We start from the raw sequence: 15,562 nt of genomic DNA on the forward strand, positions 1-15,562 counted from the left end.
TTGATGGTGGACACTCAGCAATGGCGAAGCCATTGAACATCATCTTTATACTCTCTCTTGTTGGAGATTGTCATTGTCTGGCACTTTTGTGGTCGGAATGTCATTTGCTACTTATCAGCCCATGACTGAATGTAATCTAGGTTTTGCCTCTGCCTCATTTGCTGAGGTAATGCAAATGGAATTGTTCATGGTTCAGGGAACACTCCACTTTTGATCCTCCAATGGAAGGAGAGTCATTGATGAAGCAGTTGAAGATGGTTGGGCCAAGGACATGGCCCAACCTGGTGTCCTGGTGCTGGGATGATTGACCTCAACAACCACAACCAGCTTCCTCTGTGTGAGATATAACTCCAACTGTTTTCCCTTTGGTGCCTTGATGCCACACTTGGTTATGTTCTGTCTTAATGCTGAGGGCTGTCACTTTCATCTCACCTCGAGATTTCAGCTCCTTGGTCTACATTTGGTCGAAGGCTGTGATGAGGCTTGGAGATGAGTGATTCTGGGGAAAGACAAATTGGGAATTAGTGAGTAGGTAATGGGTGAGTAAGAACACTTGCTAGCACTGTTCACAACAGCTTCCATCATTTTGCTGATTGGGCAGTAATTAGCCAGATTGGATTTGTCCTTTTTTTTTGAACAGCATGTACCTGCACATTGTTAGTTAGATTGCAGTGTTGTAAATGTACGGGAGCAGTTTGGCTTGAGGTGCAGCTTGTTCTTAGCACAAATCTTCAGTGGTACAGTTGGGATCTTGACATGTCCCACAGCCTTTGTGTTCAAGCACTCCCAACCATTTCTGGATTGAACTGGTTGACAACTGGGTTCAGTGATGGTGGGGATCTCAGGAGGAAGCAGAGAAGGATCATATGTGCAGGGCTTCTGGCTGACCAAAGATTTGAATACTTCAGCCTTTTCTTTCGCACTTCCACGTCACTGTTGAGGATGGAGATGTTCTTCGAGGCTTCACCTCCCGCCAGCTGTTTACTTGTACATACCGTTCACCAATCATTGTTGTCAAGGGCCGGAGTATTTGCAACAGGTCATTGGTGGAATAATTCCGTGTTTCAATATGAGTGTTGGAAGGTGAGCTTGCAGGCTCATTCGGTGGCACAGTGCAAGCAGTGACCATCCTTTCTTCAATAGAATTTGGCAAATCATTCACCTCCCAGAATGTGACAGAACAGAACTGGGCCATTCACCATCACAGCAGCATCAAAAGCAGAAAACACCAGAAAAACTCAGCGGGTCAGGCAGCATCCATGGAAAGAGAAACAGTCAACATCTGGGTTTATGAACCTTCGTCGGAGGATTCTGTTTTTCAGATTTCTAGCATCTGCAGTTTTTTGATTTTGTTTTTATTCATGAATCACCTCACTCCCAATAGCACTGACTCTTTAAACCATTCATTTCCTTTAAAATATGTTAGAGAACATTTACATTCTAAATGCTCCATGGAGAAAAGAATTCAGAACACTCCACTTTTTATCTATGAGCATCTTACCATTCTCTCTGATCATGAATGGAATCGGGCATTACCTCATGAACCCCTTCATAATCTTCAAACCCTGTGGCCAGTTCTTTGCAACCATCTCAATATTAACTTCTCAAGTCAATATGTCAGTGAGCACTTTTCTAAAGGCCTGATGTAGCAACCTCTTATTCCACAGAGCACTTGTAATGGCCTCTGACGTTAATGGAACATTATATAATGACTCACTTGATTGGACTGTTGACTTTCTACATCTACAGAGGTGGCAATTGGACAAATTTGACTTCCACCATGTACAGAAGCTCAGTACAACCCAACATGAATTATATCCAAACCAAAATATGCCAGTCCTTCGATGAGTAATTTACTACTATATTGATATGGTCCTGGAAGTCCATAAGCTGAAATTGATACATTGCTTGACTCTGACTTCTCTTACTTCAGGGATACAATATTCCTGCAGGTCAATGGGTGGAGTTTTTCCTATAGCAGAAACTCTCCTTACACCATCCAGGTTTTTGACAGTTCTTCATTCAAAATTTGGGTTTAAATGGACAGTCCATTCAAAAACCATTACCACCCCGTCTCCAAGCAAAGGATTCTCCCAACAGCACAGTGGCTTCTTGCTCCCTATCCCAGGCTGTTTCACTCATCATCAAGCTTAAATTTTTGCTGAGAAAAAGAAAGCTGGAAAGTATATCTATGTACTTGAAAATCAAGAATACTTCTGTTCAAGGTTTCCCACAGGAAGCCTCTGTGCATTGCTTGAATTGCCAATCGAAGATTTCTGAGAAATTGACAATATATAATTAGTGCTAGGTAACAGGCTGCTGTAAGTTCCTTGCAATGGATTCCTGATCCCCAGGGGGGGGTGACAGTGCAGAATGGCGGCATATTACTGCATAGAAGGGGGAGAGGGAGGCCAACTTTTATGGACCTTCAGATAGTCAGCCCTAGAATGGCAACGACAAGGGTACGGGGAACAGGCCCTCTCACTGTCAGGGATGAATGTTTGGCTATGGAGGATCTGAAGAGGATGAGACTAAATATAGATCTGATCAAACACACCCAGTCAAAATCCACGGTTATATACCTCTCAGCAATACACAATGTTGGTGGATCAAGTTCGGGATTTTTGCATACTTCAGTAAAGCACCACGCTGAACTGCCACCTAGTTCTCAATCCGCACCTTTGCTCAACACACAAGTTCAACGTGTCAGCCTCCACAGGAAGTTGGAATACTTCTCCAACAATGGGTTTAGGTGGCTCATTTACTTTTGACCAGCCCTCATTCTCACCCCCTCTTATTTTCCGCCATCTTCCGAAGGTGATTGCCCATACTAAGAAACGGCTAAAGAAATGAAAACAGTTCCTCTATTTCTGATGAGTGCAGCTAACCTTTCAGTGCGAGTTCAACCCATCAGGAGGAGCATTGTGATGGAGCTGGTCCTTCTCATCTGGAGCTCACACATTTCCACCCTCCAGCTGGGCGAACAGGATAGTTATCAGGGGTGGGATGCCCATCTCAGTTTTCCTGGGACACTGGTGACACTAACATTTTCCTTTCTAATATTAACTAAGCAGGGATCAAACCAGAGGCTTTGCTAAACTGCATACTCTTGCATTGATGCAGGAAACACACAGGTACTGAATTATAGTTGATTTTTCAAAGATCTATCTTGCTGTATAATGTTACAATAGTTAACTGTCCAGGCACAGTCTTTCTAAGACTATCTATAAGATAAGATCTTTATTAGTCACATGTACATCGAAACACACAGTGAAATACATCTTTAGCGCAGTGATTTTGGGGGGCAGCCCGCAAGTGTCACCACGCTTCCGGCGCCAACATAGCATGCCCATAACTTCCTAACCTGTACGTCTTTGGAATGCAGGAGGAAACCGGAGCACCCGGAGGAAACCCACACAGACATGGAGGGAACGTACAAACTCCTTGCAGACAGTGGCCGGATTTGAACCCTGGTTGCTGGTGCTGTAAAGCAGTGTGGCACGGTAGCATAGTGGTGGGAGGCACGGTAGCATAGTGGTTAGCATAATGCTTTAAAGTGCCAGCAATCCGGGTTCAAATCCGGCCACTGTCTGTAAGGAGTTTGTACGTTTTCCCGTGTCTGTGTGGGTTTCCTCCAGGTGCTCCGGTTTCCTCCCACATTCCAAAGATGTACAGGTTAGGAAGTTATGGGCATGCTATGCTGGCGCTGGAAGCGTGGCGACACTTGCGGGCTGCCCCCCAAAATCACTACTCAAAAGATGTATTTCACTGTGTGTTTCGATGTGTGTTACACTGTGTGTTACATGTGACCATTAAAGATATCTTATCACTTTAAAGGTTTCTGTTGTGTCGTTCACTTATAACTTGTGGAATGTAGGTACTCTCATAACATTTAAGGAACATCTATCCAAGCACTTTAATCTCCAAGGCATATTAGGCTATGAACCAAATGCTGGTAAGTGGATTGGTACTGAGAGGTATTTGATGGTCAGCATGGACATGGTGGGCTGAAGGGCCTGCTTCTGTGCTGCAGGACTCTGCGACTTCTCTTTAAGAAACCGATTCTGTTCACTCTTTTCTGCTAATGCATTCCCTCACATTTTGGACGTCATTTTTATAAATCCTCTTTGCACTATCTCCATTTCTTCTATATTCTTTTTTGTAACATGGGAGTTAGATTACTAACTGCACTGGACATGGTGAATGCAGAACTCCCCTCTTTTATTTAGAAGTACAGTTGGGTTATGCCGTTATTATCAGGTCACAAGGAGCAAACTGCAGCATGTTGCATTATCTTGGAGAAGGGTTGAGGGGTGGTATGTGGGGGGTTGGAGGTGGTGCTATGAACAGTTATTTGCAGGGCATTGAGAATTATTAAACCCACTTATTTAGAAAAAAGGAGGAAAAGGATACATAGTAGTTTGCTCTTCCATGATCTTCTTCCACCCAGGAGGATTTAGTTCTTAACCCGAGCTATTTCAGACAGAACTAAGATGATGAGCTTTTGAAAACGCAGAACTATTTGGAGAACTGCTCTTTGTTCTGCCCTATTATACATGCAGAGGGTAGGAGAAAGAAAATCTATTTAATTAGCACCTTTCACAACCTAAGGATGTTCCAAAGCACTTCACAGACAATTAAGTACTTTCTGAAGTGTAGTCACTGTTGCAATGTAGGGAAATGTAATTTCAACACAGCATGGCCCCAGAAACACCAATGGGATAAGTGTCCAGTTGATGTGTTTTAGTGGTTCTGGTTGGCCAGGAACATGGCAAAACCCCTGCTTTTGAAATAATGCCATGGGATTGTTTGTTTAACTTTTCATGTTAAAAGAGTAGCACAATACTGGCACAAGCATTGCCTAGATTCAGTGCTCTGGTCTAACCTGGTGTGGTGCATGACCCAGCTCTGAAGCCAAGTACAGCACTGTGATCTTAATTTACTCAATATCTTTAGCATTAGTTGATAATTGACACGTTTAACTTTGCAAGTGCAATCTATAATGGCAGAACCAGCTTCTCGTATTAGAGCAGGGGTTGAGAGAATGGAGAGATAAACTTTACTCTGGGGTCCAGTTATACTTATAGTAGTGCTCTTATACTATTGAGCAGTTACAAGGAGCCCTCCAAACTTAACATTAGGGCAGTGGGAAATGACCAACTCTACCCTCCCCCCCATGCTTAGCTTGTGGTTTAAATACAGGGTAAAGAGAAGGGGAACAGTTATGCTTTAAGAGGCAGATAATCCACATCCTCTGTGATTTCACGAGCACCTGGTCAGTCAAGAGAGCAGAGGAATCCTTATAAATAGTAGCCTGCCAACTTAAATAGTAACACAGACATGTATAGCTATATAATGAAGTTCAGTAATCAGTTTTCTCTTGCTCTCCGCTAGGGATTACAGTAGGACCAAAAGCAAATGGAACGATCAGCACTAAGTACAAAGAGTGAGGTCGGCTAATTCTGTTCTATGGAAATGAGCTGAACTGATAAGATTCTCCAGTGGCCAGCTTAAACATGGCTACTGACCCCATTTTACAATTTCTTTGAGGAAGCTGGATTCAGCCTTTACCACAGTACATGCACCTGTTATTAGAAGTAATGAAAATCACCTCAGTTTTAGAGGCCTCTTCATTTTCTTACTTCCCCCTTATTTTCATGCTGTAAACTATTATAGTGGATATGTCCAGAAGCTGAAATACTACAAGCGTCAGCACAAAAATACCTTTATCATTTACACAAACAGTTGTCGTGAAAGGAATTCCAGCTGTAGTACTTCTGGAGGCTACTGGTTTCTTAAAAAAGTGAAGAGATGTTATATCTTATGCCTTTCTAAACAAAAATCAATATGGCATTGTTCATGAGCAACAAATTCATCTTGAAAGTGTGGGTCATGGTACATGTCCTGTCAAATGGAGGAACTATCCCAGGTCAAGGTTAAGGCATACAGCTCAACCATTGTAGAATCCAAACAAGTGCAATATTGCTGTGAATTCACCGAGATATTCAGTCTTGATGGGTGTCTTATGGAGATTTTGTTAATTTAGGAATATTGCTTTGTGGAAAAATGTAGACAGGTGCTTCCATGACTCAGTGGTGTTAGCAGGGAGCAATACATCAGCATGCTTATCCCAGGAACTTGTGGCTTTCCAACTTCCTCCAAAGTTCTTCCTTATCGTCGGCCTCAAGGAGCAGAGTCGCTCTGAAATTGTGCTTTCAGAGGATGGAGCAGCAGTTTAATTTTTGTACAGTACAGTAGACCATTTATCCACTGTAACAAGTGGAGGGTAAGGTTCAGTAGATGTATGAAATTTGCACAATTTTTTAAAAAATGCAACAGAATGATTCAATGTTTAAAAATACTATTTTAAAACATACCCTGCACATATTCCAAATGTTATGGATTAGGTTACTATTTGGGGAATGTCCCTTTAAGACATAGTTGTGTGTGTGCGTGCGTGCATGCGTGCGTGTGTGGGGTGGCACCACAGCAACGAGATAACAACATGCTGACATTTTGTTCGGAGGGTCAGAGAGAAGAAGAGAGACACTTTCTGCTGGTCTCTGTATAGATGGATGAAAAACAATAACTGTGTCTGTCACTACAATCCACGTATGGATTTTTGGAATAATCTGGTGGAGTCCACTTTGTCATTAACCTGTAGAGGGAAACAGGTATTTGTGTGGAAGGCCACGTCTCGAATGCCTTTCGGGGTGGCAGATACTTTGGAACAAAGCAGTGGAGATCATTAGTGACTGAGATGTCGTATGGGTGCCATCGTGGAACATTTGGATTTCCTAATGTCTCTATTCTCTCTCTACATTTTCTCTCCAGTCAACGGTGGTTTTGCAGAAGCCTAAGCTCACGTTTCACCTGATGACTTCCTGAAGTGAACTTTGAGAACTGTTCCTGGACTTGGAGTTTGGAAATTTGCCACACACACACTTTGAGTTTGGTTTTTTTGGGGGGGTTAATGTTTAATATCTAACATTTTTACTTTTAACATTCTAACATTTTTACTTTTATTTTTCTTATTATCATAAGTAGTTATTAACAAAATAGTTTCTAAAACTTATACCTGACTCGGTGTGTTTCTTTTGTTGCTGGTACATAACACAAACTGGAAAAAAAGATAGGGAAAAGAAGGGGATAGGTGGAAAGTGTGTGGGTGGTAGGTGGATGGAGCCAGGTGGGGGAGAGGGACAAAACTGGGTGATGGGGGGCTAGAGGGGTGCAGGGTAAAATGGTGGGTGGACCTAAGTTGATTGGAAGGAGAGGGCAGGGTAGGGAATACAGGAGGAAACGGTTACCTGAATTTGAGAAATACAATGTGAAATAGTATGTTTCATCTGAAGTGTTAAAATACAAGTTCATTTCTAAGAGTTCAGGAGATCCTAGCATTTTATGGTACAAAGGCCTCATGTCCTTCCACTTCAACGGCACTATTTTTATGAAAACTTATGGTCAATTTGTGCAATCATCTTGAACTTATCTGCACTAGCTTTCTAACTGACAAAGTGTAATAATGATTTTTATTGATACTGAGAGGCAGCTTGCACTTTCTTGTAACATGAATTGCCAACATTGAAATTAAAAGATTTATATAACCAAGTTGATTCTGAAATAAGTTATCTGACTGCATTGAAGGTTAAAGAAGAGAAAATGAAAATACATTAAAAAACTGCAGATACTGGAAATCTGAGATAAAAGGTGCTGTGAACTTTCTGCAGAACAGGCAGCATCTGTGGAAATTGACCAGCAACATTTCAGGTCAAAGACCTTTTCATCTGAGGCACAAGAGACTGCAGATGCTGGAATCTAGTTGCAAGGTTTCAATCTGAAATGTCAACAATTCCTTCCTCCCCCCCCCCCCCCCCCCCACAGATTGCTTGGCCTGCTGGGTCGCTCCAGCAGATTGTTTGTTTCATCAGAACTGGGAAAGAGAAAAGTTACTTTTACCTTGTAGAGAGGAAGGGGAAGGGATGCATAGGATAAAGTGAGTTCAAGGGCAATCCTACTAGAAACATTGCCTTTGTCCCATCCATCCTATTTCTACCCTCAATGCAATTTAAAACTAACTTATTTTCTCTCTTTTCAAATTGTCTTTAACGTGAAATATAATTTCTGCTTGTATTTCAGAAGTTCCTGTCCGACCTGCTGAATATTTTCAGTATTTTGTTTTTATTTAAAAAACTGTCCTTGCAGATAATTTTGAACTTATTAATCAAATAAAGTCAGGTATATGACAATCATCTATTCCAATTCTACTTTATGCGCTGTCAAGGATTTCTTTGACAGTTGCTGATGAATCAAAAATTCTGTTTGCTTTGCCACCTTCATGCAGTGAACAATAATATAGCCACTGTGCGACTTTCTGTGAATGAAAGCAGAGAGTTGGGAAATAAAAAGAGTTGAGAGGAAGTTGCTAATAGTGGCCAGTCACAAAAAGCAAAGAAACGGTTTCTCAAATGGAAATGTGAGGAGAATAAAGTGGGGTTACTGCAGAATTAGCATAAAGTGAAGCTCAACATGGGTTTGTAGGACCAGTTGCCATGCTATATGACTGTGAAGCAGGATTACACTTTAACATAGACTTGATCCAACGACATCACAGCAACCTCCTTGGTGATATCTCATTTTAAGATATTATTAGACAACATCTTTACTCAGATAGTATAACATATTAAATCCCAATACACAGTGGTTAATGCAAATTTCAGTCCAATTAAGAACAAGCAAATCACCAGAATTATATTCTCTGCACAAACAGTAATACAAAATCAAAATAATGCAGATGCTTGAAATCTGAAATAAAACCAAACTGTTAGAAATATTCAGGCTGATTCTTTAGAGAGAGAAACAGGATTAATGTTTCAAGCCATGAACCTTGTTCAAAGCTGGGAGTAGTAAGAGGTTAACAAGCTTTAAAATGCAGAGAAATGGGGGCAAGGGAGGACCTGCAACATGAACTGTTTCTCTTTCCACAGATAAGGAGGAGCGAACAAATGGGAAGAGTGGAAGGTTAGAGGATTTAAAAGGTGAGAAAAGGGGACATTAATGCATGGTGAGAGGGAATGTGTTAACGGGGCAAGTAAAGAAACAAAGGCGGTCCAGACGAAGGGTTTTGACTTGAAACGTCGACTGCCCACTTCCCTCCACAGACACTGCCTGACCCACTGAGTTCTTCCAGCAGTTTGCTTGTTGCCTGGTAAAGAAACAAAAGATGGGTGTAGAAGGGGAGTAAATGGGAGAAGCAGAATCATTATCTGAAATTACTCAGTGCATGTGTTGGAAATTTCCAGTTATCAACAGTATGCTCTTTTCATATATTCACACGATGATCCTCCTTCTCTAGTTACATCTCATCCCATTTAACCCTTTGGTTCATTTCCCCTCATTCATGTAACTATACTTTCAGGGAAGGTTAAAACTCTGCTTTCTCTCCAACTCTGTTGAGAATTCATAGCTTGTGTTTGTTTTATTTCATAAATTCAACACACACAGTTCTCTTTTATTTTAGTGGTAACGTACACATGTGTGCATAAACATCGGATTATATCCTGAGGAACTGTACGTGGGCAAGTTAGAAAACGTAATTCGAAAAAAAACTGCAGTGCTGAAAATCTGAAATAGAAAATGTGGAAAGACTCAGCAGTTCAGGCTGCGTGAGTGGAAAGAGAAGTAGAGTTAATATTTCAGGAAATAAACTGGGAAGGAGAGAAAACAAGTTAGGTATGTTGGGCCTAGTAGATCCAAGCTATGATGTACAGGACACACAAGACTCCTGGCATCCCTGTGACTTGGCTTCCATCAACATCAGAAAGATAGGTATTTACCTGCTTAGCTTTCCTTCTGCTGGTTGGTCCGTTTCAGTTTTGCAGGTCTTACAGCTTGGAAAAACAAACTGCCTTTCACTCACAATTCGGAATTATCCATCAAGTGTACAGAGCTCCATGCTGCATGATGATATAGCACGGAAAGAGAATTCTGCATGTGTCTTGAGGTGCTCCCCTCCACTTCCTTTCAGTTAAGTTGTGCTTTAGCTACACCTGATTTGACACATGCCTTTTATTGTAATTTGCCTATATTCTTTTTGGTTTATAAGAATAAGACATTCTTAAAAACCCAAATAAGTTTAGATGCGTCATTGAGGCGTGAAAGACTCTGAAGGGGCTTTGGAGGATAGATGTTTCGAGAATGTTCCCCTGACTGGGAATCTTGAAATAAGGGACAACACTTCAGGATAAAGGTTTGGCCACTTAAAAATGAAGAGAAATTTCTTCTCTGAGAGTTGTAAATCTTTGGAATTCATTATCCAAGAGGGCTGTGAATGCTGAGTCCTGAGATATATTCAAGATTGAGTTGGATAATTGACGGCTGCAAGGGAATCAAGGGTCATGGGTGGGGAATGGGCTTGGCTAAAGATCAGATCAACCACGATATTACTGAATGGCAGAGAAGGCTTATGTTCTTAAACAGTGGCTTAAGGTACTTGCAGCCTAATTCCACTAGGAGCAGCCATCCACTTGTGAGAAAGCTTCTTATTCATGTTAATACTCGGTGTTATAATACACCACAGTCTTAAAGTGACAGGGTCCAACAACTGATTTTTCCCTTTTGAAACAGAATACAACTACACAATGTAAGTCAGGCTGTTTGCAACAATCTGCATTTATTTCTGCCTCAAAGATTTCCCCTTGGGCTGTGGTTTACAAATTTGAACAAAAGACTTTTGCAGTGGAGAGGAGTCAGAAAATGGAGTCACAAAATTGCAAACAAAATCAGTAGCAAGTGGAAGAGATATTTTCTTAAAAACAAAGTGCACCCTAATCATCATCTTTGGAAGGTGAGCTTTCAGTTTAAAAAAAAATTCATCCTACAAAGTAATCACATTCAAGCATAAATGTAGCCACAACTTCCTATGGAAAAATAAAGCCATTTAACTGAGAATACTGCCATACTTTTACCAATTCACAGTAATTGATTTCCTTTAGTATTTTGAGAGTAGAAACACCTGCATAAGACAAGTAGTTGACATCGTAATTAAAGGACAGTGTTAAGCACATAGTATGTTTGACACTTGTACTTGGTATTGGAAGGTGACGTGTACACAGTTTTATTAGTGAAAACGTTCCAAAACAGAAGTGTTGCTATGACCATTCTCTCCCCATATCAGAAACTTAAAAATAGCCAAATAAAAATACACATACTCTCCTGTCCTTAAAGGGTTAAGGTGAACAATACTGACAAGTAAATTATTAAAGAGTGCTTTGTAGAAATTACTACAGCTACAAAACTCTCATTCAAATAGATCAAATGGTTCAGAATACATAGACAGTAGAATAAGAACCCAGCAGCTAGCTCTTTACATTTCAAGGTTCTGCCATCCTCCAAAATATGGTTTGTCTGATTCTCAGAATACAGCATAGTTTTGCTCAGAACAATGATAAAATAACCTCCACCATATCAAAATACACGAATGTCTCAAAAAGATGCAAAGTTGAATGTTGCAAACCATCAATTTTTCCAAGGCAATGGTAACCAAAAAGTTGGTTTGAGCTATAAATTTTTGTTTGACTCTCAAAGGGGCAATTATCCTATTTTCCACATGTTTAACACATTTATTCCATTCAGACTATTTTTGAACCTTATAAAAACTAAACCAGGCAAGAATCTGAATGAAATAAATTTTCAGTGGTTGGGAATTTAGTATGAAAAAAAAGTATTTGATAATTTAAACGAAGCAGCTTCAAATGTTAGCAACGGACTTAACTTTGATGACAATCGTTGGTGCTTAAAGCAGTGCTTCAGGACTACATTATTTAATCCACCAAAAGGCATTTTGCCCATGACATTACCTGAAGCTGAACTTTATATTCAAAACTGCACTACTACACAAAGTGGGAGCCAGACTGCGTTAAGCACCAAATAATGACAATTTACATTATAGGAGGTGAAGGAGTTGTGAAGTTGAGAGAGGAAATAAAATGGCAAATTATCAAAACTTTAAGAGTGAAAGTCTAAACATTTAACTTTAAAAATCAGTGTTATAACTTCATTCAATGCAAACTTTGCTTTCTTTGTAACATATCAGAAGGGGTGAGAATTCATTTCCCCCTCCACAGTAGTCACTACAGTTCATTCACTTAATCATAACCCATATAATCAAGGTAGATGATACAGTATACGAGTAGAGTAACCAATATAGACTAAAACAAAATATACAGCTTTGGTTAGAACATGGGGTTACATTACCAACAACTTGGAGGTAAAAGTGTGACTGAAAGATGTAGGCAAGTGTCCAATGGCTACACTGGGCTTCCAATTTTTCAAGGCCAATAAACCTCAGCCCTCACAGAATCCCTATTTTTCAAGTGGAATAAAACAGCACCTGGAGACCATCTGCCCCCAGTCTTTTTTGGATGGGATATATATCTGTTTGAGAGATTCAAGCACACGGCGCCAACTTTCTCATGGGAACTAAGGGCCAGACCACTTTGAATTGTCATAGGTTGGAACAGAAAATATTAGCCTAGATTTTCTTAAGTGTTTGCAGATGACACTGATGCCAAACCCATGAACCAATCAACATTATCAAAGGCTCTAGAGTTTTCATGGATTCCCGACTTTCTTAGCTGTGGTTATAAATGGCTTCAGTTTGCCAGTCAGAAAGATGAACTTCCCTGCAAGTCATGCTTTAGAATTCTACGTCAGCCCTCATCTTGTGGTAATGTTTAATGATTACAATATGCCTAAAGCAAACACGATATTCCTAGCAGGCATATGGAAACATGACATTCAGTCCATGACATACAAGTTGGTTAATCATTCACCGTTGATATTCTTGACACCAATAGGGAAAAAAAAACTAGAAATAGCAACCACCTGATTAAAATGTTCGACAAAAGGTTCGTGATCACAGTGAATGGGTTGGAGGGCATATAATTCTACAATCCAACTGAATTCTTGTAAATGTAGAAACAGAACGAATATTGTGTTTAAAAGCATTACATTAAACCACCATGTGCACCAAACAGCAGGCACATGGCATTAAATGAACAAGCATTATTTTTCTTTCAGCTTTTCACGATTGCTTTTCAATTGACTGACAGCTTTTCTTTGCTCTAAAAAAAAGTCTCTTAAAAACAAATCTTTAATCATTAACTTTTGATGCTGAAAATGCACTTGAATCGATTCAAACTCCTGCCTCCATTCTGCACCAAACATTGAGAAGAGACAAACATTGGGCAGAAGCTATTTTAAGACCACTTCTTTTAAATGAACTATAATTTTACCAGTAAGTACGTTCTTATGACAAGACCATTTCAGCTCCACCTCTTTTCACCTTAAAAAGACATGATCAAATATGCTGCACTGTCAGCTAGTGTAATGTTCAGAGTTCCCATCTGCACTTCACACTGGCAATGAGGGCTAGACTCTCTTATTATGATTGTTCTTCAATTTCAACTTTCACTATATTCAATCTTTTCTGCAGTAGTCTCTTTGGCATCTCCATTCTCTTTGGCGCTGTTTTCTTGTTTGCTGTTCTCGTGACTTTTAGGATCAGTGTGATTGGGAAAAGTGCTCTCTCCGTTCATTATTCCCTCCCCTCCTACAATCGCGTCATCCAGTACCTCTGTTAACTTCAACTCATGATCTCCTTCATCATCACTGTTTAAATTTCTCAGGACCAGTGGAAGTTTTGAGTCTGTTACAGTGTTCTCCAGCATGGCTATATTACTTTCCTCATATTTGGGAAGTGGCGCGTTCTTGTTCTGCAGTTCCGTAAAGTGCTCACGTTTCATAGCAGCACTCTGCACTGCTTTTTCCAAGATCTCCTTCTCTGCTGTACGGAGCTGGATAGCCATCTTACTGTGGTACGACAGCTCTGGTTTTTCAAGCAATGACTTATCATCCTAAGATCAGAGAAATAAAGAGAGGGGGAAAAGAATAAAGACATTTATTTCAAAAAGAATAACGTCCATTTTCTTTTGAAAAGGTTTAGACTTTCACTTGCAGCTCTATAAAACTCTGGTTAGACCACACTTGGAGTATTGTGTTCAGTTCTGGTCGCCTCATTATAGGAAGGATGTGGAAGCTTTAGAGAGGGTGCAGAGGAGATTTACCAGGTTGCTGCCTGGATTGGAGAGCATGTCTTATGAGGATAGGTTGAGTGAGTTAGGGCTTTCCTCTTTGGAGCGCGGGAGGATGAGAGGTAACTTGATAGAGGTGTACAAGATGATAAGAGGCTTAGATCAAGCGGACAGTCAGGGACTTTTTCCCAGGGTGAAAATGGTTAACACGAGGGGGCATAATTTTAAAGTGATTGGAGGAAGATATGGGGGGATGTCAGAGGTAAGTTTTTTTACAGAGAGTGGTGGAACGCACTGCCGGCAGAGATGGTGGAGGCAGATACATTAGGGACATGTAAGAGACTCTTAGATAGACACATGAATGACAGAAAAATGGAGGGCCATGTGGGAAGGAAGGGTTAGATCTTAGAGCAGGACAAAATGTTGGCACAACATTGTGGGCCGAAGGGCCTTTACTGTGCTGTAATGTTCTATGTTCTATTTACCTGGAAACACTTGAGAAATTTTGATTCCCTTTAGAGCAGAGAAAATGGCTGCTTTAGCAGTACGGTTGAAAATCAAGAATTGGTTCGATAATAATTTGCACTTAATGTGGCAATTGAACAAAGTGGCACATTGGTATGGCAGGTAGTGAAGCTGTCTCACAGCTCCAGTGACCTGGGTTCGATTCTGACCTCCTTATGGAGTTTGCATGTTCTCCCTGTGACTGAGTGGGTGTAGGAGGCAGCAGGTGCTCCTGCTGCCTCCTACACCCCAAAGACGTGTTGGTTATTAGGTTAATTGACTACTGTATATTCCCCCTAATATAGGATGCTGGTGGGAGAATCAGGGTGATATTAATGGGTATGAGAGAGAATAGGTTATAAGGAGACAAGTTGGGGAATGGAATTGAAGGTGTTGACTCTATGGGCCAAATGCCCTCCTTACGTCATGAGAAAATATGAAATAAAATGTGTCAAATCATATCAAAGTGCTAGATTTTCCAACAAAGTTTGAAAGGAGTGCCATTGACAACTTGGCCAAGGAAGTAGGCTCAAACGAACATCATAAAGGAGAAAAGATGCAGAGAAGTTAAGGTGGGAATTCCACAGCTTAGGGCCTTGGCCGAGGCAGGTACAGCTGCCAATAGTCAGAGAAAGGAAATTGAAGAAACCCGAAATGGAGGTCTGCATAGATCTGAAGGGCTGGAGGTGGTGGTGAAGGCGGGGAAGGTGAAGGGATTTGAAAATGACACAAATTTAAAAATCCAGATGTGGCCACGATCAGGATCCAATGGAGATCAGCTCACAAGTCTATGATGGATGAAAGGGAATTGGTAAGAGTGAACATACAGCACCAGTTTTGGGAGAGTGCAAGTTTTTCCAGTGGAAATACAGCGAGAGGCCAAGTGGGAGAGCACTGGATTGTTGGGACTAGATGAAACACAGACAAGGTGTTCCACATATAAGGGGAATCTGAGGGGGAACTTC

At 40.8% G+C, this 15,562-nt stretch overlaps 1 protein-coding gene across 2 annotated transcripts in view; it reads right to left on the reverse strand.

The window, feature by feature from the left end:
• Nucleotides 1-10,653: 10,653 nt before the first annotated feature.
• Nucleotides 10,654-15,562, reverse strand: part of setd3 (SET domain containing 3, actin histidine methyltransferase) — a 115,200-nt gene continuing 110,291 nt past the window's right edge. For both annotated transcript variants that reach the window (XM_052025433.1, XM_052025427.1), the window contains exon 13: nt 10,654-13,916. In XM_052025433.1, the coding sequence (XP_051881393.1) occupies nt 13,464-13,916 (453 nt within the window). In that variant the 3' untranslated portion in view covers nt 10,654-13,463. The remainder of the gene's footprint in view (nt 13,917-15,562) is intronic.

The sequence above is a fragment of the Pristis pectinata genome, chromosome 1 (genome assembly GCF_009764475.1).
Source record: "Pristis pectinata isolate sPriPec2 chromosome 1, sPriPec2.1.pri, whole genome shotgun sequence".
Taxonomy (NCBI): domain Eukaryota; kingdom Metazoa; phylum Chordata; class Chondrichthyes; order Rhinopristiformes; family Pristidae; genus Pristis; species Pristis pectinata.